This window comes from Rana temporaria, chromosome 4 (assembly GCF_905171775.1).
Source record: "Rana temporaria chromosome 4, aRanTem1.1, whole genome shotgun sequence".
Lineage (NCBI taxonomy): Eukaryota > Metazoa > Chordata > Amphibia > Anura > Ranidae > Rana > Rana temporaria.
The window spans coordinates 114,082,745-114,109,117 of record NC_053492.1 but is presented as its reverse complement, the minus strand read 5'-3'; the positions used below and the strand labels follow the sequence as shown (position 1 = coordinate 114,109,117).

The following is a 26,373-nucleotide window of genomic DNA, read 5'->3' as shown; positions in this document are numbered from 1 at the left end:
GTGTACACTTTTCAGCGAGGAAGCCGACGAGGAACTTGTCGGGCCAAATAGAGAACATGTTCTCTATTTCCTCGTTGTTCAATGAGGAAAGTCGGCCCGCTGAGATCCTCGGCGGCTTCAACACTAAACTCGACGAGGAACTCGATGTGTTTGGCACGTCGAGTTCCTCGGACGTGTGTACGGGGCCTGACTTTATGGATTTGCTCCATTCTTTCGTGTAATGGATGCCTGCACTGAAATTGTAGGCTGCCAATGGTGCCTTCCTCCTCTAAATGCTATAGGACAGACTGTCTCTAAGTTACTAAAACAGAACAAGCATGCAGTGAGTGAAATTAAAGGGAAGTAAGAACTCCTAATCTGTATACTTGTTCTAAGTCAATGCCTAAAAGTATTAAAGCCTATGGCAAAAATTATTTAAAAAAAATGCAGACAGGACAGCCTATGTATTTTCACAGTAGAGGTTTCCTTTCATTAAGCCCAGCTTTCAATAAAACAAACACAGTATGGACAGAAAAACGGAATTAAATAGAGTTTTATTCCTGTGTTCATATTTGGTAGCTTGAGACTTGCGTCTTCTAAAGTTGGAATATACACTTCAATGATATTTTTGAAACATAAGTTACAGCACACAGACCATATAGTGAATGCACAAAAAGGCATTAGGCACAAACATCACTAGTGTACAGTAGAACAAGTGTACAAATATAACACTTTTCCAGTAAATCCTTGCAATAAGTGGTACATATCACCACAAAATGACTGTTCACTTTCCAGTGTCTGTTCAAACTCGTCTATGGAACCAGCTTGTTGTGCTATAAACTGTTTCTCTCATTTAATAGTGGCAATATCATTTATCTGAAGTTTGAAATCTGAACTAAATAAAAGCGTCAAAAGCTAGAAATATTTACATTACAAGGTCCTTTATAAGGATATATATTGTACCCAAACACTTTTTTTAAAATCAATCCAACCTAAATTGGTTTGGTTCGTTTTGACTGGTTGGAACCTCTATAAAAAACACACCTGCAAAATGCCATCCCATGACTCCCATGCCATGTACTAGTATCCCAGCCACAGCACTGACCTAGAACTAGTATTCAAACTAGTGGTCAGGTGCAGCTTCCATGTATGTAAAGCCAAAACATTTGGGGCATGGTCAGACACCAAGTCAGTTTTTTTTGCTCCCTGTGTCCTCTCGCAGAGATCTTACTTCACTTCTTCTTCCAAAGGCACAGCAGGAAGAAAAAAAAAAAAAAAAGATATCTTGAAACTTACAGGATATTGCATCCAAGACAAAATTCACAGAATAAAGGTTTTCCCCATTAGAATATTACCCCCCATTGCCTGTTCCAGTTACAGCTAAAATATTTTGTATTTATCACTTTCCGTACCTGAGGCAATGGTTTCCAGGACAAATAGGGGGGTGAATCTCCACAGTGGGGACACAGACAGCAACACACACAAAAAAAAAAAGAGAAAGATAGGGGTGCTAACCCTTTTATAATATATTCCCAAAAAAATAATTACTTTGAAGATGAACTCCAGGCAACTCACTAAATACCAGCTATAATACACATACAGGAGAGGTTTCACTTCCCAAGGGATTTAGAATTTTGTCTATCCAGTCCTGAGATTTATGTAGCCCTGCCAGATTGCACAGGTAGGTCAGTGACCTTACTTTTTTTTCTATTGCAGTTCAGCAAAGCAGTAAGGTTACTTCCCTGCCCCAAGCCTGTATTTGGCCAGTAAAGGAACAGACTGGTGAGCGCTCTATTCTCTCCCACAGTAATTGTGTTTCTTGTCAGAAAAAGTGCATGCAGCAATCCCCGATTAGCTAAGAGTACTGAGTTTGCACCATTCACAGTGAGAATGTTGCTAAACCGAAAAACGAAGCCAATATCAAGAAGTTTAAGATGCTTACATTCCTTGCATTTATTAAACATTATGTGCATTTTAAACTTTGTATATACCTGGAGTTCAGCTTAAAATATAGGCGTTTTAGCTTTGTGACAGCTTCCCTATAGTGTTCTATAGGACTGTGCCAGTGAGATGCCCACTTGGTAGCCGTTCTGTCACATGCAGCTTGTTAGGTTCCATAAAGGAACATATGGAGATTTAAGCAGGCAAAAGTAACAGTGCTATTCATTGTAAAGCAAAATTTGAACAGTGCCAGGACTCGGCTAGGGAGAGAGCTCACTTTGCTGGAGTCCCAGAAACCTTCAACAGTCCAAAAGGGTATTGGACCATACCCCAGTAGACTCAAACTGTAGCTTTACACTTTAGGTTGAGTTGCTCTACAATGCTAAGTGCCCATTTCAATTTTTTCTTCAGTTTATCACAAAACCCCACAAGACAAGGCCTTTATACTCTTACAGGTCAGGAATGATTCTAGCATGCCATACATAAAAATTAAGTCTCGTTCTCAGTGATGAAACAGACCCTTCTTGAGAATGAATATATGTAGTTTACTTGAACCCAATCATAGTCAGAGTTTCATGCACACTATGCAGGCCAGCTGGGTTTCAGGGAGTAAAACCAGGAGCAAGAATGCAAAGTGTTTTAAGCTAGATTCCTGCTGCTGGCAAAAAAAATTGTGCCACGAACCTGGATCTGCATCATCCAAGACACTTTTATTTTTTTCAGGTTTGATAGTTCTCTTTGTGTTTCTCTGTACGGCCAGCACCTCACAGGTGACAACTAGGGCCATTTTTTAACGTCTAAACCAGAACCAACTGTTCAGTAGCCAAAAGGCCACTGTGATGGAGTACATGACCATCTCTCTCTTAACTCGTTCCTTGTTCTCCTCTTCCAAAAGAAGAAGCCGTCTGTTCAGCTTGATAATCTATGGATCAGGAAATGAAATAAAACCCAATTTAAAAGTTATGTACAAAAACAAACACTGAATGCACAAATCCCTTGCAAATTGTAGGTTATCCCACAGCAAAACAAGGAAACTACAACACAAGCCATAATGATGCCATTCATTCAGCTATTATACAGACATAGGTTTGAACCTCAATATTGGTAGCCTGGTGCTCTCATGCACCTTTTATTCACTGGGTGGAAACAGATTACTTATTTTTTGAATTTTCACTTCCCAATTCAAGTGCAAGTCCACATCTAGCAGTTACACAAAACTGGGGTTTTCCCATAAAGATGCTCACCATGCTGGTTGCCCGAAGCCTTTGGAAACAGGTCTGCCAGTGCCTAGGCAGCACAAAGCGACTGTTTCCACTCTCCTTATCTGCTTGGACAAGGATTAGTTGCTTATGACATAATGTTTATAGATTGGAGGCAGGCGATATCAGAGGTGCCTATACCCAGGCAGAGCAAAAAAAGTATTGGTTCTCCGTCGGTCAACAGGGCATCTGGCGGAGACTTAGCGGAACCAGTACAGTAAAAGCATGTTTATGTGCAAGCCTGGATTAATTCAATTACTAAAAATTCACTATAAATGTGCACTTATGTGTGCCTGCGTAGAATAATAAAGCGATAAAAAATATATAGTAATTTATAATTGAAGACAAGCATTACACTTTGCTAAACATTACAAACCAAAGGCAGTGGAAACATGGAAAATGCACCAAAATTTTGGTAGGAAAGTACCTGTCTTCTAAGTGAAGCTGCATCCACTAAAGTCAGGTCATCTGGAGTCCCATCCATAGTAGAGTCTAATGATGCAACTGCATACCTAGAAAAACGAAAGTACACATGGGTATACAGTACAGACCAAAAGTTTGGACACACCAAAAAAAGTGTGAAACAACTGAAAATATATTTCATATTCTAGGTTCTTCAAAGTAGCCACCTTTGGCTTTGATTACTGCTTTTGGCATTCTCTTGATGAGCTTCAAGAGGTAGTCACCTGGCGCAGCACCCCATCACTCTCCTTCTTGGTCAAATAGCCCTTACACAGCCTGGAGGTGTGTTTGGGGTCATTGTCCTGATGGATGGAATAGCATGCCGCTGCAAGATGCTGTGGTAGCCATGCTGGTTCAGTATGCCTTCAATTTTGAATAAATCCCCAACAGTGTCACCAGCAAAGCACCATCACACCTCCTCCTCCATGCTTCACGGTGGGAACCAGGCATGTAGAGTCCATCCGTTCACCTTTTCTGCGTCGCACAAAGACACGGGGGTTGGAACGAAAGATCTCAAGTTTGGACTCATCAGACCAAAGCACAGATTTCCACTGGTCTAATGTCCATTCCTTGTGTTCTTTAGCCCAAACAAGTCTCTTCTGCTTGTTGCCTTTCTTTAGCAGTGGTTTCCTAGCAGATATTCTACCATGAAGGCCTGATTCACACAGTCTCCTCTTACCAGTTCTAGAGATGTGTCTGCTGCAAAAGGTGGCTACTTTGAAGAACCTAGAATATGAAATATATTTTCAGTTGTTTCACACTTTTTTGTTATGTATAATTCCACATGTGTTAATTCATAGTTTTGATGCCTTCAGTGTGAATCTACAATTTTCATAGTAATGAAAATAACGAAAAAACTCTTTGATTGAGAAGGTGTGTCCAAACTTTTGGTCTGTACTGTAAGTGACCGTTAGAAATTCTGCTTTGTACGAAGAGGGACAATATATTGTAGAAGATTAAGATGGCGTGTCCCAAAATGATACCAAGTGTAGTAAAAAGCATGTATGACATACAATGCTTACACAAACCTACTTGGTGAAACTGATTTTATTCTGTGGGGGAAAACAAGCTGTGAAATCCTGATGCAAGGCAGTTAACACTAAGCATCTGAAAAATGCAATAGTATAAGGATATTAAAGGGTCATTCCAAACAAAAACAAAAAAAAAATAGATATTTGGCAATAGCAGGTTGGTGGAATCGTTCACTAGCTTCTTCTAGATCTCAGATATCCAGGAAAAGACTCCTATTCCTGGCTTCACCTACAGCCACAACAAGGAAGTCTGTTGGAATGTACCATTTATTATACATTACAGAGAACACAGAGGTGTACAACTCCCCTCACCACTACAGCAGGAATGAGATTCTTTACATTTGTGAACCCCAGTAGGGAGGATCTCACTGCTGGTGTCACTAAGAAATATAAGACAACAGTGAGTCATTCAGGCTAGCAGAATTTACCCATAACAAAATTATATGTTTTTATGAGTGACCCTTCAATACCCCAAAATGCAAAGAAATAAATTCTATCAAATCATCAACTTTCTTTTAGGGTTGTTTTATGAGGTGATTAAAAAAAATGCAAGACAAAGGCAGCACTTAAATCACAAACAGCAGAATTTGTAGCCGCTAAGCAATCCAGATTAAGAAGCATAAAGCTTGTTAGTCAACACACTGGCAAGAAATGACACTCAAATTACCTGGTATTATCATGATGGGGAGCAGGAACAGAGGCAGAAGACCCTCCACGCAAGACTGGCCTGGAGTGTTCAGGAAGGGAAACAAGGACAGAAGAGGAAGGCGTGAAGACAAGAAGGGCTGGAAACACGGAGTCACTCAGCGATTGAACATGTATAGGAATCACAAGGGTCCACACACTGATATATTAATTATTGCAAGCACTGCATGTTTGGGCAGTAGGGGTATTAGGAGAAAGAATTTAGGAGAAATAGGGGAGACATTCACCTGCGGTTGTCATCCAGCACATCAAGGACCTGATGATAAGCCCTGCGGGTGGAGGTCTGGATGAGCGACAGAATGCCACGGGCAGAGAAAAGATCTGCTCCATCTGCAGGGGGCGAGGGAGCAGGGCACGGGCGGCCTGTGGGGGCAGGTGGAGTCGGGCTGACCGGAGGAGAGTAGCAAAGAGAAACACAGAGGTCAGACTGTGTGTGACAGTGAGTGGCGGTCACATGAAAAGGCGGCATTGAAAGGAAAAGCACAAAATGAGCAAAAGAAAATCACTGAGGAGAGGCAATAATGGTGGGTGAGAAGGAAGGATATTATGAAAGAAATATGGACAGAGAAGAGTAAATAAAAAGTGACAGAGTTATAGAGAGAATAATACAGATAAAAGTGTGGTTTAAAAAAAAAAAAAAAAAGACAGGAGAGCAAAGCTCACAGAAAAGGAAATAAGGCCGCTAAAAACTTAAATATGAGGCAATGAGAGGAGCTGGGCAACACTTAATTCATGCACTAATCAAGGAATACTAAAGCTAGCAGTGCCGTGCAATGGATACAACACAAGGAAGAGGCAGACAACAAGAGTACTTTTCTAATACTGGCTGTGAGCTCCTAAAAGGTCCATGTTTCACCTAGAATTCCCGAAGTCGCAGTACAGGTAATAGGGAACAGCGATGGAGCTAGGTGTGTTCAGACACAAGTCCCAACCCACCTAAGCTATCCTGCTGGGAAGCTGTCAAAGCCAACAGCTAATCGTAAGCGTCGGAGGCACTCCCTGCCTCACAGCGGCATGTATACATGGCCGCAGGGGAGGGAATGCCTCCATCTCCTATGACAGGCTGTTGACTTTGACAGCTTCCTGGCAGGATAGCTTAGGTGGGTTTGGGCTTGTGTTAAAACAAGCCTGAGCACATCCCTAGTAAGAAACAGACCTTTTAGGATATCACTTCATAAAAGTTAAGTGCTGCTCAGTTCACAAAAGATACATTTATACAGACAGCGTCATGGAGCTCAAAGGTTATATTCAACAGTGCCTGAGCAGCCAGCTGAATAGAAAATACTGGCCTTGCGGTTTCATGCCGAGTGTTTTGGCACTGTGCATACCCACCAAGCTAAGCACAGCAGGCTGGTGCTGGCTGCACCAAGACAACAGGAAAACATTTTTCACTTACAGCTGGCACCCCAGGCAAACTGCTAAATACACAGCAGAGATACATGTGAACTATCTAGTCTGCCCAAGGATTTGCATTTTGGTTCTGGCAATCTTGTATTTCCCCCACCCTGCCAGACAGAATAGAAAATAAGGCAAAACTATTATTTCCCAATTTAACCTCCAACGTCATCGCTCTTTGCTCAATGAACAATATCATTATGCTGCTGATTTACACCCCATTTAGGCAAATGACAAAATAAAAAGCTGTAAGGTAGTTTGGTGTGGCAGATAATAATAAGAAAAGACTAGATGAACAGAATCACAAATCCTCTGGCAGGTGAAACACTTCACATGCATTTGTCTGCCTGGAGTTCCATTTTTTATGTAGTCCTGCATTTCAGTCTGCTACCTTGTTTAAAGGTTCCTTTCAATCAGAACGGATACTTAAATTTCAACTTTAGGTGGAAATTGTCTGGTTGAACAACTCCGCAACTTCTGTTACCAATCATGAACCCCAATAATGTGTGTGTTAGCTTATGGTGCTGGGACTCTGGCATAATAATTCTCAGCACAAGTCTCTTGCTACAAAAAAACAACTAGAAGAAAAAACAAAAAGTTTCCTTTATGTCTCTGATGTCTAAGCCGGTATACCAAACTGAAGCATACAGCAACTCTTAACCGATTTCCTAAATGGAGAGAAAAACGCTAATCCCTTCTGGGTGATCCATGTGCATGGATTTTAACCACTTCCATACCAGGCACTTACGCCCCTTCCTGCCCAAGCCAATTTTCAACTTTCTGCACTGTCGCTGTTTAAATGACAATTACGCGGTCATGCTACACTGTACCCAAACAGAATTTTTATAATTTTGTTCCCACAAATAGAGCTTTCTTTTGGTGGTATTTGATCACATCTGGGGTTTTTATTTTTTGCTATACAAATAAAAAAAGACCGAAAAATTGAATTAATTAAATAAAAGGTTTTTCCTTTTTTTCTGTTATAAAATGTTGTAAATACGTTTTCTCCTTCACTGATGGGCACTGATAAGGCAGCACTGACAGGCACGGATAAGGTGGCACCGATGAGGCAGCGCCAATGAGGTGGCACTGATATGCAGCACTGATAGGCGGCACTGATGGAAACTCATGGGTGGCACTGAAAGGCTGCAATGATGGGTACTTATGGGTGGCACTGATAGGCGGCACTGCTAGGCACTGACATACGGCACTGATATGCAGCACTGATAGGTATCCCTGGCGGCACTGGCAGGGATTTTGGGTGGGCACTGGTTGGCAGCTGCCTGGGCAATGATTGGCAGCTGCCTTGGCACACATTGGAATTCCCTGGTGGTCTAGGGCGCATACCTGGTGGTCCAGTGTGGATGCCCATCCCTGGTGGTCCTGGGCGGGATCCACAGGGGGCTGCGCTGATAAACTATCAGCACAGACCGCCCGTCAGGAGAGCAGCCGATCGGCTCTCCTCTACTCAGCATCTGTCAGACGCGAGTGAGGAAAAGCCAATCAATCAGCGGCTTTTCCTGTTTACATTGTGATCAGCCGTGATTGGACACGGCTGATCACATGGTAAAGAGCCTCCGCCGGAGGCTCTTTACCGAGATCGGTGTAGCGGTGTGTCAGACTGACACACCGCACTGCCGATCACCGCGATGCGCGTCCCCACAGTCACGTGGCGGCTGTTATCCTGCTGGACATCATATGACGTCCAGTGAGGATAACAAAACCCCTTCCCGGACGTCAATTTGCTATTGACCGGGCGGGAAGGGGTTAAACAAACTTTGTAGCAGAGTCCTACCTAGAAAAAGCTGTATGTTCCACTAATGTACCGATTTCTAAAAGTAGTATTAAACGTACCAAAAAAAAATGGAACGCTGACAGGCAGGTTTTTTTTGACAACAGAAGAAAAACAGTTAAGCAAAAAGTAGGAATGCTGACAGCTTTAAGAAAAATTATAAAATTAAAACCAGTAGGAAAGCCCCATACTACAAAAAGAGAAATCACTAAACCTGTTACAGGTGCATCTCATAAAAAAGTTAATTCAAATTCAAAAAGTGAAACTCAAATTTTATATAGGATGCGTTACACACAGCAGGATATATTTTAGGCATTTCTTTCTGTTAAATCTTGTTGATTATGACTTACAGCTAGTGAAAACCAAAAAAAGATTCTGTATCTCAGAAAATAAGAATATTACACAAGACCCATAAAAAATGAAAAAAAAAAGACTTTTCATACAGAATTGTTGGCTTACTGAAAAGTATGTCCATGTCCAGTATAGTATGCACTCAGAACTTGGTTGGGGCTCCTTTTGCATCAATGCAGTTTGGTATGGAGGTGATCAGCCTGTGGCACTGCTGAGGTGATATGGAAGCCCAAGTTGCTTTGACAGTGGCCTTCAGCTCGTCTGCATTGTTGGGTCTGGTGTCTCTCAATTTCCTCTTGACAATACCCCACAGATTCTCTATGGGGTTTAGGTCAGACGAGTTTGCTAGCTAATCAAACACAGTGATACCATGATCATTAAACCAGGTATTGGTACTTTTGGCAGTGTGGGCAGGTGCCAAGTCCTGCCAGAAAATGAAATCGGCATCTCCATAAAGCTGGACCAACACCAGCAGATGACATGGCTCTCCAAACTATCACCGATTGTGAAAACTTCACACTGGACCTCATGCAACTTAGGTTCTGTGCCTCACCACTCTTCCTCCAAACTCTGGGACCTTGATTTCCAAATAAAATGCAAAATTTGACCTCCATGATTTGCAAGAACAGCACCAAGTCTTCTAGGCATGAAATTAATAAGTTGGCAACATATTGCAGCATCTAGCTTTTTCCATTCTTCAAGAATGACTTCTTTTAGAGTCTGGATGCTGGAGAGTGCTGCTCAACCTGTCTCTTCAGAATTCCCCATAGGTGTTTGATTAGGTTCAGATCAGGAGACGTACTTGGCCACTGAATCACTTTCACCCTGTTCTTCTTCAGAAATGCAACAGTGGCCTTACATGTGTGTTTTGGATGATTGTCATGTTGGAAAAGTGCACGACGACCCAGGGCACGGAGTGATGGTAATCTCCTCTTTCAATATAGAGCAGTACATCTGTGAATTCATGAATCCATCAATGAAATGCATCTCTCCAACACCAGCAGCATTCATGCAGCCCTACAGAAGGACACGGCCACCACCATGTTTCACTGTAGACAGTAAGGATGAGCTCTGGCGTGTTCGCATAGAACACGTGCAGAGCCCGCCAGGAAGTGTGCACGGCGCTGTGCTAATCACAGCCAGGGAGACATTGTCCCGATGCTGCAGGGATCGTGAAATTTCTCCCTGGCTGCGATTAGCGCCGTGCACACTTCTTGGCGGGCTCTGCACGTGTTCTATGCGAACACGCCAGAGCTCATCCTTAGTAGACAGTATGCCTTTTTCTTTGTTCTCCTCACCTTTGCAACCCTATACAGTTTTGAAGCCATCAGTTCCAAAAACATTTATCTTGGTCTCATCACTCCAGAGTACAGAGTCCCTGGCAAATTCTAGGTGGGCTTTGTGTGCATGGGCTTTAGGAGAGGCTTCCTTCGTGGATGACACCCATGCATGCCATTCCTCTGCAGTGTACGCCGTATTGTGCCACAGGAAACAATCACCCCAGTTTGGCTTTCTACTTCTTTAGCTAACTGCAGTGAACTTGCATGGTGATTTTCTTCATCCCTTCCCATTAGAAGACGCTCCTGTCGAGGTGTAATGCCCCGTACACACGATCCGAAAATCGTACGGAAAATGACGCTTTCGAAACGATCGTACGATAATCGGATCATTAGTACAGCGCTTCCCGAGAGCCGATCAGGACAGTTCATCCGATTTTATTTATCGGACATGCACGAAAATCTTTTTCGTACGATGCCAGATCGTCCGATTTTCGTATAATCAGTACAGCTGTCATTCGAAAATGCAATACAAATGCATTACAACACATGACATCACTTCCGATTTTTTATTCTGCCGTACGAGAATTTTCGTGACTTTAGTAAACTCATCAGATTCGACATGTGATTAGCATACAAAATAAAACGGACGATCATTCGTCCGATGATCGGATCGTGTGTACTGGGCATTAACTTCCATAGACGGCCTGGAAGTCTCTGTGAAATGGTTGCAGTTCCATGTTAAATGTTTGTATCACTTTTGCTACATTATTCTGACTGATAAGTAAAGCTTTGCTGATCTTCTGGTAGCCTTCACCTTTGTGTAAATAAATCATTTTCTTTTCTTTCTAAACTACTGCCATAGTGCTGATCTATAAGGATATAGATGCCTCCTGCATGTATCCTTACCTGTCAAATGTCTGCCCTCTGTCTGTTATGAGACCCGAAAAACTGCAGATTCTGTGGGTGGGTCTGTTGTCCGGAGCTCGGTGAGTGGATTTGTGATGTCAGTAGACTCCCCGCCCTCCTCTACACTCCCCTTGTCAACATGAATTTTCTCCTGTATATTTCTTACACTGAACTTCTGCTATGATCACCAACATCCAGTCAAAACCCAGAAAAGTCACCACAAGACTTCAGCATGCCCAAATCATGCTGAGGTGTGGAGCAGCCAATCCTGCGAGAGCTGGAGAGGAAAGTAGGGGATGAGAATTACACATAGTGCCTTTGGTGCACGAGATATGTAAAATCACCTGTCACTCACAGCAGGGGGGGGGGGGTTACTGATTTGTATTTCTCTGTCCATTTTTATCTCACTGAAAAAAGATAAGCATTCCTTAGAGCTGAATTAACTCTTTCTGGCAAGGCACAGATTATATGAAATCCTATACAACGTGCAAGCCTAAATAAAAAATTCAGGTTTACATCCACTTTAAGTAACACCCTTTTATAATCAACTGCCTGCTAGACACCTGTTTAATGAATAATTAGACTCGCCTGTAGTTGAATTCTGGCCAATTAAGATTTTGTTGTCTAAGGCCCCTTTACACAGCTGCGACTTAAAAATCACATGGATTTTGCCGTGATTTAAGGAAATGCCTGTGTAAATTTGAGGTCTATGGACCAAAACTCGCATTAAAGTCAGACCAAAGTAGTACAGGGACTTCTTTATAATGATAATCCTGTGTTTCCTCATGGAGCCCCATGTAGAAAAGGATCAAGGAGCACCATGATCACTTTGTGTAGATTGAAGAAGAAATTGTACTGGACGATCTCCTGGCGCCATCTACGGATACAGATTAGGTATGACATCTCAAAACTTGTAGCCGACGAGCAAAATGATTACCGAGATTCATGCAGGCAGTAAAAACCTGTATTTCCAAGGAAAAGGCACAAGTGCAACAGAACTCAGAAGCTTGTGACTCCAGGGGCCACCTTTAAGTAGTAAATAGCAAGTTATATAACCAAGTGGGTTTAAGGATTTTTGTCCAGCCACTCGCTGGCCTCTAATGGGTTGTCAAAGAATTTAACAGCTACTTTATATTGCACCTGCAGCCTGTAGGAATATAGCATATTGTATTAGATGTCTTTATCTCTCAAACGCTTCCGGACATCATTAAAGGAGCGCCTTTTCCTCTGGGTTTCAGCTGAGAAATCCGGGAACAACATTACTCTGGTGTTCTCAGTGTGCAATTCTAGATTCTGCCAGGATCATATCCCAATCACAATAATTGAGGAACCTGACCAAAAATGGCCATGGGAATGCACCATGGGGGCAAACGCCTGTGGGGACTCTGTGGGCTTGTTCGACCATGTATGTGGGGGGTAGGTCACCCAATTCCAGGATCTGTTTGAGGAACTGTTCAGCAAACATGGCGGCCTTAGCCCCTTCTGCCCCCTCCGATAGTCCCACCTCAAGCACATTATTCCTTCTTTGTCTGTCCTCAGCGTCATCTGCCCTGTGTTGGAGTGATCTTACCAGCTCCTGAAGCTCAGATAACTGCAAGCCCTGCGAATGGGATGCATCCTCCACTACAGGATTTCGGTCCTCCCCCGTAGTGAGCCTGCCACAGATTTTATCCAAGTCATGCCTTATGAGCATGCATTCTGTGGCAATATGGTCTACTTTCACCATTACCGCAGCCTTGCTGGCGTCTATAGCCATATCGCTGTAATATACTGTGGCAGGGTGGCCGCTCTGCGTTGGATCACGTACCTAGTACGTGATCCAACACTTTCGGGTCTGGGGCGCTCATGTGCGCTGCCTGCAACTAGTTTCCACTGCGATTAGACACAGCTGCAGCTGATCTGTGGGTACCGCAGACTCCATGTCTGCAGGCACCCACTGATCATTAGACAGAGACAGAACGGCAGCCTGCCTATGTAAGCAAGGCAGATCGCTGTTCTGTCAGCAGGGAAGCAGGGAAGGCATTAATCCTGTGTTGCTGCAAAGCAGGAACATGGATCAATGCCTTCCCCTAGTAAAAGCACTTCTCACACTACACCAACACACTAGTTAGGCACACATTGATTGCCCCTGGTGTTTAACCCCTTCCCAGTCAGTGTCATTAGTACAGTGACGGCACATATTTTTAGCACTGATCACTGTATTAGTGTCACTGGTCCCCAAAAATTGTCAGTTAGTGTCTCAACTGTTCGCCGCAATATCACAGTCCCGCTATAAGATGTTGATCGCTGCCATTACTAGTAAGAAAAATAATAAACAAAAACAATATCCCACAGTTTGCAGATGCTATAACTTTTGCGCAAAACCAATCAATATACGCTTATAAAGATTTTTTTTAACTAAAAATATCTAGAAGAATACATATTGGCCTAAATTGATGAAGAAATCAGATTAAAAAATATATATTGGGTATGTTTTATAAAAGAAAGTAAAAAATATATTTATTTGTTTTCAAAATTGTCAGTCGTTTTTTGTTAATAGCGCAAACAATTATAACCGCAGTGGTGATCAAATACCACCAAAAGAAAGCTTTGTGAAAAAAAAAAAAAACACGACATTTTATTTGGGTACAGCGCCGTACGTCTGCGCAAATGCCAGTTAAAGTATTGCAGTGCAATATCGCAAAAAATGACCTGGTCATGAAGGGGGTAAATCTCTCAGAGGGCAAGTAGTTAAGGTCCACAGGGTGCCCTTACAAGCTTGTGACAATAGAGCTGCAGGAGAAAATGGAAAAAAGGCTTTCATGATACAAAAAGGCATATTAATGATTTCAGAACCACGATTAGCATAATGAAAGCACAGAGGTAAACATAAATACAAGCTGAAGATCCTTCTCTATTTACTTACATTGAGTCATTTCTGACCAACTGCCCATTGTGTCGCATGTTTTCACTAACTGACCTCTCTCTCTTCTGACGCCCCATGTGACGCACCTAGAAATTTAGGACAAGAATATTGGTAGAAAAGCAATGACACTTTAATATACCTTGCAAGCTTAGTTAATGCTAGCAGTCATCTATGCCAGCCTTTAAGGAAAAGGAAATGAGACTAGGAGAATACGAGTTTTTGTATGACAAAAAAGGAAAAGTATGCCTAGCGTCATGATGAAAAACTTTTCTTTGAGAGACTACTCACACTAATGCCCTGTACACACGATGAATTTCTCAGATGGGCATACACACGGCCGGAACTTCCAATGGAAAAAGTTTGTTGGACTTTTCCATCAGAAATTCAGATCGTGTGTACGAGGCCTTAATCATCGTTACATCAAGTGTTACTTGGCAAAAAAGAGCTTACTATAAACATGCTCGCAAAAACTACGGTAAAGCGCCGCTAAAAATAGCAGTGCTTTACCGCCGACGCCGCCCCAGTGTGAAAGCAGTCTAAGGGTGGTTTTAATTTTGACTGCATATCCAAAACTCTTTACTTTATAGACCAGCTATGAACATTGGGTTCATTGCTGGTCTATAAAGTAAAGAGTTTTGGATATTTTTCTTGTGGGAAAAAAAAAAAAAAAAAGAGTTTTGGATATGCAGTCAAAATGAAAACCACCCTTAGACTGCTTTCACACTGGGACGGGGTCGGCGGTAAAACGCCGCTATTTTTAGCGGCGGTTTACCGTTGTTTTTGCGGAGGTATTCGCCCGCTAGCGGGGGGGGCTTTTAACCCCCGCTAGTGGCCAAAAAAAGGGGTAAAAACATGCGCTTTGCCAGCGGTTCAGCTGCGCTGCCCATTCATCCTTCACCGCTCCAAAAGCGCATGAAAAACGTCCCATTATGAAAGGGATTTTAGTCATCTGTGATGGCAGCCAAAACAATCAACACAAAAGGTTGTCGCATGTGAACATTTGTGATTAGCCTATGCAGAGAGGCAGAGGAGGGATGCTGTAGACAGCTCCAGTGGCAGCTTTTTGGAGGAAACACAGCTGCAATTGGAAAATGTTTTCTAAGCAGTCCAATCACTATTTCCCCTGATGAGTCTTGACCAGCAGAGCCTCAAAGATTTCAGAGTGTGTTCCAAGCAAGCTCCATTGCCAGATGGTAATCTGGTTAAAAGACAACTTATGATTTTAGAGGTGGGAAGTGGGAGAAGTAATACTTGCTTAGAAGATGATAATCACAGCTCAAAGTTGGTTTCCACCTGTATCGCCTCCACTGCAAGCTAGCAGGTGCTGGCCCTGTTCATCACAGGCTTCACAGTAGACGAAAATAATCTGGTTGGCTGCACATCAGATAAAATCACCATTATTTGGACATATTCAAGAAAGACTCTCCACAATACAAAGAGTGGAACATAGCACTCACTTGATTGTAGTGTGGAAAGTCTTTCTTGAATATGTCCAAATAAAAGGTAATTTTATTGGCTGTGCGGCCAACCAGATTCTTTTTCTCTACAGCAGGGGTCTCCAAACTGCGACCCGAGGGCCAGATGTGGCCCTTTGCTAGCCTTTATTCCTCCCACTGATATGAGGCACTATTCTTCCCACTGACACCAACAAGGAGGCACCATTTATTTCACTGATACCAATGATGGGATACAATTACTCCTACTAATAGGGGCACTACTCCTTATCCTACTGACTGCAAACTCTAAAGCCATATTTATTCTCACCAATGCTGGACCCAGGACATTTTCTACCCCCGCTGGCCACAATCTGGTCCTCCTAAAGTCTGAAGGACAATAAACTGGCCCTTTGTTTGAAAAGTATGGAGACCCCTGCTCTACAGTCATACTTGCTTATTCTCTAGAAAGCTGCTGGGGTGTTTGCTGGTACACACACATCGTCATCTAACACACTTGGATAAAAGACTTTGGTCATGGGGATCTGTAGACAATGGAGGCATTGTTGAATGGTGAAATCCCTTTGCCAACTTGTCATTCATGAGATTGCATATTTATTATCAAGTTCTAAATGACAAGCGAATCTGTCATAAGATGGGCCACCACATTTAGAGTACTGATCTAATGCAAAATAAATATGCTATACACCATGGGTCTTCAAACTACGGCCTTCCAGTTGTTCAGGAACTACAATTCCCATCATGCCTAGCCATGTCTGAATGTCAGAGTTTTACAATTTCCTCATGGGATGTGTAGTTCCGCAACAGCTGGAGGGCCGTAGTTTGAGGATCCCTGCTATACACAAATGTGAAAGAAGGTTTGGACGATCCTTCTAGTGATGGTTAGCCACTTATTGCAAAGCGTTACCAGCCAATAAAACAACCTCGATCCCAAAGATTCAGCATATGCAATCATTTATATTTTTTACCAAGTTTTCATCAGGAAAATATTGGATTTTGATAACTGTATGAGGTTAATAAATGTAAAGCAGAAAGCTACCAAGTATACAAACCCTTTAACAAAACAAAGCTACTTATAGCTTGACAGGAGGAACTGGCTACATGTTTTTACTTGCCTCTTCATTCTGTGGAGTGGCTGCTGTGGGTCTTTCCAAGTCCAGGAAGTCCAACGGCCTTTCACTGAGGGTCAGAACCCGTGGTGGAGTCTTCAGAGACAAGGGCTCAAACGGGGTGGTCTGAATAAGGTCCAGATCTGCAGGCCTTGAGAAAGATCCATCTTCACTGTGACCTGTAAAATAGTTTATTTACAGACAACATAAATGTACATGGACATTTTGTCATTTAAACATAACCAAGTTACCTAATCAACTTTTTATTGAAGTATATGGTGTAGGGCATGGGTCTTCAAACTACAGCCCTCCAGTTGTTCAGGAACTACAATTCCCATCATGCCTAGTCATGTCTGTGAATGTCAGTGTGTTACAATGCCTCATGGCATGTGTAGTTCTACAACATCTGGAGGGCCGTAGTTTGAGGATCCCTAGTGTAGGGTATATGTATAGTGAAGCAGGTCAAATTTATTCTCCACCAAGCAAGAAAACTTTGCTGCCAATACTGACCTCCTTCTGAAAATACTAGTTTTCAACGCTTTCTGAGAAACTGACCTAAAACAAGTCTGCAAATCAAAAAAGTCTGAGCCCGTAATCTACAAACTTGTTTAAGGTCAGTGATTCAGAAAGTACTGAAGTAATAGGATCAGCATTACACCCCATACAGGTTTTCTTTAAGAATAACCACTTCATGTAACAAATATGAGGTACGTGACAGAAAGGCTCCCTTTAAATTAGTTCCTTGTCACCTCTGGAATAGCAGCTGTTGCCTGGATGAATAGTCATGCCAAGCTGCAGATAAGTGTAGGGTCTCATAATGGCCCACACTTTTTGTAAGCTAGATTAAGACAGACCCTGTGCTCACACCCATGACTTCATAAGTGTGGCTGTCATGGAGCACCAAACATTGTGCACAGGTGTGTGACCTACCCCCAGGTGAGAGTACTTGGGCCTAGAGATTGGCTGCCAGGACCAAGCACTGTCACATGACAGTGGGCGGAGGTGACATCACCAGTCCCACTTGCCTTCAAAAACAGGCAAAATTAGGCTGGAGAGTTTTGGCAAGGCGAGTATCCGGGGAGGAGGGTCTTTACAAGTCACTGTAACTTTTCGCCATGAATGGTGACAGTGTCTCTTCAATATACAGTTATCCTTCAAGAAGACATGGGCTTACATTGAAAACCATGTCGTAAAACATTAGCTCTAGATGTAATTTCTAGAACCCAGCCAGCTAAGGCTGGGTTCACACGTATGCAAATTAGATGTGGGCTTCCCAGCATCCAATTCTCCTGACAGGGGAGTGTGACCAGCTCTCAATGGAGCCAGTTCACACAGGTCTGCGACAGCTGTGGTCCGCATTGAAAAAGGGTCCTGTGTGTCTTCTGGTCTGATTAAGATGCGAATTCAGGCAAAAATGTGTACCCGATTCGAACCTGAGCTGGTGGACAAGGGCGCACTGGACCCCATGCTGGGAACCCACGGCCGCATAGGTGTGAACTTGGCCTAAGGCTGCTTTCACACTGGGTCGCTTTTGTGGAGGTATTCAGCCGTTAGCTAAAACCACACGCAAAGCTTTGCCGCCAGTTCGGCTGCGCTGCCCATTCATATCAGCTCCAAAGATGCTGCTTTAAGGAGTTTTTATAACGTCCCGCCAGCGCATCGCCTCAGTGTGAAAGCCTGAGGGCTTTTACACTGAGACTGCAGGGGAGACGTTTTTCAGGTGCTATTTTTAGACCAAAAGCGCCTGAAAAACGCCCCAGTGTGAAAGGGGTCTAAATGTTTTCTATGAAGTGTCATTTAAAACAATATACATAATACGAACCTGTTACCATAATTCTCTCTGGTACTTGCATATTAGCACCAGGGTAAAAAACATCACCCTCTGCTTTGGAATCTGATTCACTGTTGTTTGAAGCAACCTTCAGCTTTTCAGGGACCCGCATTCTCTGACTGATACCCTCTGTGTAGTCAATCTCATACTGCATGCGGTTCATCTCCGCCATCTCTGCTGCAGGTGATGAGAAGTCCCTGTTGTTCATCCTAAAAAGATGGAAGAATGAACAATATACTTCACAACTAAAGAAACAAAATCTGAAAAATGTCTCCTCTGCAGCATTTGGGGAGACAAGTGTAATCTGGGAGTTTCAAGTCCTATTTGTGTCCTTCAAATTGATATAGCAAAATCTCTGCTCTCTGCAGTTTAGGGTCCAGCGCTACAGTATGAATTAAAGCAGTCATCCCATTGAAGTGAAGCATGTGGCCGATATTCAAAAAACTAAGGGCAGAGCCCAGCAACCAGAAGTGTGCGACCTAAAGGGAGAGCCTCCCCAAAAGTTGGCCTTTCTGTGGCGTCCTTGCTAAAAAGCCAATGGTCATCATCCTTATAATCACAGCAAGATGACTGTGAAAAGAGGACCTAACATTATGGCGGAGTACACTACAAGTTCTCATAGGGGTAATTCTAATGTGTTCAAAGGGTACTTCTGTTTGTCAATATATTTAGAACTATTCAGAGGTTTAAAAAAGGAATGATGTATACCAGACCTGGAAGTAGTATCATTAGTGAGTATGTTGATTTATGTATTAAAGAGGAAGTAAACCCTCGAACGGAAAAAAAAAAAAAAAATACCCTGCAAGACATAGAGATAATGAGCTAGTATGCATAGCATACTAGCTTATTATGTATGAAGTACTTACCCGAGATCGAAGCCCCCGCAGCCATCCTTGTTCGCCTCCATGATACCTGGAGTGACTTCCGGGTATCATGGCTCCAGCGCTGTGACTGGCTGGAGCCGCGATGATGTCACTCCCACGCATGGGAGCTGGCCACTAATGGCATGTCCCATTCATTAACGAGACGCTCAGTAAATCTGCACCGTTGTCTACGGCGTGCATGCGCCATAGACATCGGTGCCGTCTTTTCTGCAAATATCTCCTAAACTGTGTAGGTTTAGGAGATATTTGTTGCACCTACAGGTAAGCCTTAATCTAGGCTTACCTGTAGGTATAAGTGGTCTGTAAGGGTTTACAACCACTTCAATGCAAAGGGGCACTGGTACCAAAAACTGGTGGATACTTGGAAATCACTTTTTTTTTTTGCACATTTTCATACAGGTAGTGTTCATTTACACTCGCTTCAACGCCAAAGCGCATTAATGCGCCTACCACTTCAACATGCTTTTTTGATGCTTCAATGATGCTTTAATGGAGCTTGGCAAATCCCCCGTGTGTTGATTTTCTATTTGTTTTAAAGGGGCCCACTAGAACAACAGCTTAGGAGAACTCCCACTCAGCAGGTGCCCAGCTAATTAGTACCCCTGTGCAGCAGATCTCCCTGCTCAGTAGTACTCCTAGCTACTGAGTAGGGAATCAGCAGAGCAACTCCCAGCTCTGCTGGTCCTCGTCTCTGGTCCCCGCTAGCCTCCTGCAATATTGCTCCCATGCTGTGCACCACATGTGACGTTGTTTGTGTCTCCTGCTCCAGGCCCCTAGCACTGCTGATTCTTTGCTCCTCAGTTCTCTCTCCGGTCCCTGTTCACCTTCCGCTACAGCGTTCCCATGTTGCACACTGTGTGTGCCGTCTGCTATTTGCTCCGGTCAGGACCCCACTCAGCTTACAGCTACTCCTCACTACACAAAAATATTAAAATGGAAAACAGTGCAGCGCTATTATTAATAATTAAATACTTAAATACAATTGAGTAAAAGTGCAAAAAAGATGTGTAGACAAAAGTCCTTGATGAAAAAGAGTCAGGAAAAAATAGGGTAATAATAAGTGTATAAAAGACAGCAAAGTCCGTTTGAAAGCCCAAAATTAAAGAGTGTCTCAATCCGGTGTTATTTACTCTATAAAAAACTTCCTTAAATAACAAAATGTGATGAATTCTTGATTGCTGTGAAATGGTGTTCACCCATGCAATTCGTGAAATAGGATTAACCGCTTACCAGAGGTAAAGACTGTTTTCCACCAGTCTTATAGAGCCTATGGGAAGTCAGGTCTCCCAATACCTTTTCAATAATAATGAAACTCAGCATTCAATCCGGGTGTCATAAAATGGAACAAAAGAAACTTCTCATAGTGCATAACGTTTAAACCAAAGAGTTACGTTTAATTAGGTAATGCACTTACAGTTAAGTTGCCAAAACTGCATAACGGTGGACAAGGATAAAAAAAGAGCGCCTCAGCTGTAGTGTTCCGATGCTCCTCAGTCTGCAACCACGGCCAGCGTTCAGGACGGAACGCGATGACGCCACGGGTGCCGTGACGTCATCGCGTTCCGTCCTGAACGCTGGCCGTGGTTGCAGACTGAGTAGCGAGGAGCATCGGAACACTACAGCTGAGGCGCTCTTTTTTATCCTTGTCCACCGTTATGCAGTTTTGGCAACTTAACTGTAAGTGCATTACCTAATTAAACGTAACTCTTTGGTTTAAACGTTATGCACTATGAGAAGTTTCTTTTGTTCCATTTTATGACACCCGGATTGAATGCTGAGTTTCATTATTATTGAAAAGGTATTGGGAGACCTGACTTCCCATAGGCTCTATAAGACTGGTGGAAAACAGTCTTTACCTCTGGTAAGCGGTTAATCCTATTTCACGAATTGCATGGGTGAACACCATTTCACAGCAATCAAGAATTCATCACATTTTGTTATTTAAGGAACTTTTTTATAGAGTAAATAACACCGGATTGAGACACTCTTTAATTTTGGGCTTTCAAACGGACTTTGCTGTCTTTTATACACTTATTATTACCCTATTTTTTCCTGACTCTTTTTCATCAAGGACTTTTGTCTACACATCTTTTTTGCACTTTTACTCAATTGTATTTAAGTATTTAATTATTAATAATAGCGCTGCACTGTTTTCCATTTTTATGTCTTTTAATTTGTTGTACACATTTTAGTGCTAGCAGCTACCTGTTTTTTGTTTGTTTACAGCAACATTCATCACTTTTTATCACCAATTAACTAGCGCAGCGTCAACCTTTGGGTTTTTTTCTTTTACTCCTCACTACACAACAGATGTGATGTCTGTGCCAGAAGTGATTGCTAATGACATTTTTTCAGTTCACTTATTGGTTAACCAGTGCATCCTGGGATATCTCATACCTGCAATCCCTCAAAAACAAATCAAAGCTGAATAAAAGCCTCTCAAAAGCTGCAGGTGCTGCTAGTGAGCTTTTTTTCATATAATTCTATGAAGGCATTGAAGATGCTTTGGAGCACCAAGAAAGAGACATGGAGTATAATTTTAGAAGCAAAGCAAACACAATGTGTAAACAGGACTGTAAGCCTACCATTTTATTTAGTGACAGGTACTTTAATTGCTATTCAAAACGCTTAAAAAAAAAAAAAAAGAGTATAATGCCACATTCTGAAGCAAATGTAAACAAGCCCTTAAAGCGGGAGTTCACCCATTAAAAAAAAAAAAAAAAATCTCCCCTTAGCTTCCTGCTCGTTCGGTCTAGGGGAATCGGCTATTTATATTAAAATAGGTGCAGTACTTACCCGTTTTCGAGCTGCATCTTCTTCCGTCGCTTCCGGGTATGGGTCTTCGGGAGCGGGCGTTCCTTCTTGAGTGACATTCTTCCGAGAGGCTTCCGACGGTCGCATCCATCGCGTCACTCGTAGCCGAAAGAAGCCGAACGTCGGTACGGCTCTATACTGCGCCTGCGCACCGACGTTCGGCTTCTTTCGGAAAATCGTGACGCGATGGATGCGACCGTCGGAAGCCTCTCGGAAACCTGTCAATCAAGAAGGACCGCCCATTCCCGAAGCCCATACCCGGAAGCGACGGAGAGGATGCGTCTCGTAAACGGGTAAGTACTGCACATATTTTAAAATAAATTGCCGATTCCCCTAGTAATAACGAGCAGGAAGCGAAGGGGGAAAAGTGCCCTCTAAGGGTGAACCCCCGCTTTAAAGTGTATCTAAAATGTTATATACAGGGAGTGCAGAATTATTAGGCAAATGAGTATTTTGACCACATCATCCTCTTTATGCATGTTGTCTTACTCCAAGCTGTATAGGCTCGAAAGCCTACTACCGATTAGGCATATTAGGTGATGTGCATCTCTGTAATGAGAAGGGGTGTGGTCTAATGACATCAACACCCTATATCAGGTGTGCATAATTATTGGGCAACTTCCTTTCCTTTGGCAAAATGGGTCAAAAGAAGGACTTGACAGGCTCAAAAAAGTCAAAAATAGTGAGATATCTTGCAGAGGGATGCAGCACTCTTAAAATTGCAAAGCTTCTGAAGCGTGATCATCGAACAATCAAGCGTTTCATTCAAAATAGTCAACAGGGTCGCAAGAAGCGTGTGGAAAAACCAAGGCGCAAAATAACTGCCCATGAACTGAGAAAAGTCAAGCGTGCAGCTGCCAAGATGCCACTTGCCACTAGTTTGGCCATATTTCAGAGCTGCAACATCACTGGAGTGCCCAAAAGCACAAGGTGTGCAATACTCAGAGACATGGCCAAGGTAAGAAAGGCTGAAAGACGACCACCACTGAACAAGACACACAAGCTGAAACGTCAAGACTGGGCCAAGAAATATCTCAAGACTGATTTTTCTAAGGTTTTATGGACTGCTGAAATGAGAGTGAGTCTTGATGGGCCAGATGGATGGGCCCGTGGCTGGATTGGTAAAGGGCAGAGAGCTCCAGTCCGACTCAGACGCCAGCAAGGTGGAGGTGGAGTACTGGTTTGGGCTGGTATCATCAAAGATGAGCTTGTGGGGCCTTTTCGGGTTGAGGATGGAGTCAAGCTCAACTCCCAGTCCTACTGCCAGTTTCTGGAAGACACCTTCTTCAAGCAGTGGTACAGGAAGAAGTCTGCATCCTTCAAGAAAAACATGATTTTCATGCAGGACAATGCTCCATCACACGCGTCCAAGTACTCCACAGCGTGGCTGGCAAGAAAGGGTATAAAAGAAGAAAAACTAATGACATGGCCTCCTTGTTCACCTGATCTGAACCCCATTGAGAACCTGTGGTCCATCATCAAATGTGAGATTTACAAGGAGGGAAAACAGTACACCTCTCTGAACAGTGTCTGGGAGGCTGCGGTTGCTGCTGCACTCAATGTTGATGGTGAACAGATCAAAACACTGACAGAATCCATGGATGGCAGGCTTTTGAGTGTCCTTGCAAAGAAAGGTGGCTATATTGGTCACTGATTTGTTTTTGTTTTGTTTTTGAATGTCAGAAATGTATATTTGTGAATGTTGAGATGTTATATTGGTTTCACTGGTAAAAATAAATAATTGAAATGGGTATATATTTTTTTTTGTTAAGTTGCCTAATAATTATGCACAGTAATAGTCACCTGCACACACAGATATCCCCCTAAAATAGCTAACACTAAAAACAAACTAAAAACTACTTCCAAAAATATTCAGCTTTGATATTAATGAGTTTTTTGGGTTCATTGAGAACATGGTGGTTGTTCAATAATAAAATTAATCCTCAAAAATACAACTTGCCTAATAATTCTGCACTCCCTGTATATATATATATATATATATATATATATATATATATATAGATGTGTGTGTGTGTGTTAGGATAGGATAGAGAATGTTTAAAACCCATGAGCTTAAAAACTTTCTGCTTTTCAATATAGTTGTAGAAAATGTTTAAAACCCATTAGTTTCTATTCTGTGTCCTGGGTTCCTCCGGGAAGATTTTCCTTAACCTCTTTGCGCTGGCGGTATGCATATATGTGGCCTCTCAGCGGGTGGGCATTAACGCAGAGAGGACGCATTTATGGGTATCGGAATGTAAACAGAGCTGTGCTGAGAGCGTGTGCCCTGCATACTCCTGGTACAGTTACCGGTGGCTAACAGAAAGCTCTCTACTTGCAATTGGGAGCTTACCGAACATGGCACTGCTGTGACAGCCAATCACAGTGGTCACACGATCAGAAACCACCGCCCATTCTCCCGGCATCACAAACCGCTTAAACGGCTGCGCCTAAACGGTACCTATAGCCAAACCTTTTCTTTCATTTTAGATAGAGTGGAGATGGATTAGGACTCCTGTGAGATTTTACTGCAGTTGGAGACATTCGTTCACTTCCTGTCTGGTAAAAAAAAAACAATCGTCCTCAGGACAGGAAGTGATGGGAAATGTCTCCAATGGAGCCCCTAGATAGCAGTACAATCTGGCAGGGTTTCCACTGCTTCTCCACCCAAAACTAAGAAAAAGTTATAGATATAATTTGGCTTCCTCTTTCGATACCCAACAGAAAGTAAGATAAGATCTCTCCAAATGAAGGGAAATCTTCTCTTAGGTGTCACCAAAACAAGTGGCTTAGTTTGTTGGAAGATTTCCCCCCTATTCCTCTTGCAACTCACACCTTTGGCTTTTCTCTCTATTGGCTCCCAGTGACAATGGTCTCCAAACAGAAAGACCCTTTCACAGTTGTGCCAACACTTTACCTTCTCTATCCAAAACGTAAAAAAATAAAATGTGGCTTTAGAAACACTAATATTATATGATATTTACTGAAAGCTCAAAACAAAAAAAATGAATAATAAAAAGGTTTGGTAAACTCTAAATACACTGACTTTGCCATACGTCTGTTTTTAGCAGATATTATCGGACATGTCTGCTGACATCTGCCACCCCATAGAGATCAATGGGTGGTCCGATCGGGTGCGCCTGAAAAACTGACAGGTGCACCTGAACGGTCCGCTGGTGTGACAGAGGGGCTTAGTGTGTGAATGCCAGTTAGTGTCAGTGTGTTTTAGGTAAGAAAAAAATAAGGTTTTATATTGAAATGTTAGTGCGAGCGTTAAGCCCTGTACACAAGGGCCGAATTCTGAGCAACATCGGCTGTTAGGAAAAAAAAAATGTCCGAAATTTAGCCCGTTTGCATGCCAGCCGGTCCAAAAGAATCCGGCCGTGTGGCTGGCTTCTGTCAGACAAGGACTCTGGACAACCAGCAGTACATCATGTGCAGTACATCTTCTTTCAGCCAAAAATAATTGTCATATCTACAGCTTACAGAACATCGGTGTGATCAGCAAGCTGTAGATAGAACAGCAATTATGCTTAGAAATAGCATTAAGCAACAGTATAAATATTAAAACTTACCTCCTTAATGTAAAACTTGTTCTATTTTTTTTTGCACAGATGCTCAATCTTGGGTCAAACCTAAGATAAGCAGTGTACAAGGGGGTCAGCAGGGCATAGCACAAAGGATTCAGGAGGAAACAGTACAGGAGGCGGGGGGGGGGGGGCAGAGAAGTGCACAGTACAGGGGCGGGGGGGGAGAGAAAGAACGAGAGAGAGAGCGAGCAGGGGGAGAGGGAGAGAGAGAGGGAGAGAGAGGCACAGTACAGGGGGGCAGAGATAAAAGTACAGAGGGGTGGGGGCCCCAGGAGACAATCGTACAGGTGGGGGGCCCCCAGGAGAGAATCGTACAGGGGGGGGGACCCCCCAAGGAGAGAATCGTACAGGGGGGGGGACCCCCCAAGGAGAGAATCGTACAGGGGGTGGTCAGGAGAGAAAAGTATAGTACAGGAGGGAGGGGCAGGCAGGAGGAAACTGGAGGGTACTATGCTGGAATCTGTAGTGGTTCACCGTGAACCTCATGCAAAGTAGCTCAGGGACGGATTGTGGCGAAACCCCTGGGAAACTCCTGTGGCATCCTAGGTAAGATGCTTATACTTAGGGCACTCCATTCTAGTCATGCGCTCTCCTCAGCTGCCGCCTTCAGGGGACAGGAGAGATTTTCGACAAAGGCTGCAGAGCCTGGGCAATGACGTCACCCATAGGCTTATATGATTCGTCG

At 43.0% G+C, this 26,373-nt stretch overlaps 1 protein-coding gene across 5 annotated transcripts in view; it reads right to left on the bottom strand.

Annotated features, from left to right (window-relative positions):
* Nucleotides 1–514: 514 nt before the first annotated feature.
* MFF (mitochondrial fission factor) overlaps nt 515–26,373 on the bottom strand; it is a 29,927-nt gene continuing 4,068 nt past the window's right edge. Inside the window, exons 2-9 of one of the 5 annotated variants that reach the window (XM_040348832.1) lie at nt 25,674–25,733; nt 18,392–18,609; nt 16,576–16,748; nt 14,007–14,092; nt 5,605–5,763; nt 5,340–5,399; nt 3,607–3,691; nt 515–2,842 (exon numbers count right to left, since the gene is read on the bottom strand). In XM_040348832.1, the coding sequence (XP_040204766.1) occupies nt 2,711–2,842; nt 3,607–3,691; nt 5,340–5,399; nt 5,605–5,763; nt 14,007–14,092; nt 16,576–16,748; nt 18,392–18,608 (912 nt within the window). In that variant the 5' untranslated portion in view covers nt 18,609; nt 25,674–25,733 and the 3' untranslated portion in view covers nt 515–2,710. The remainder of the gene's footprint in view (nt 2,843–3,606; nt 3,692–5,339; nt 5,400–5,604; nt 5,764–14,006; nt 14,093–16,575; nt 16,749–18,391; nt 18,610–25,673; nt 25,734–26,373) is intronic. The other 4 variants (XM_040348831.1, XM_040348833.1, XM_040348834.1 and 1 more) reach the window with 4 other exon arrangements.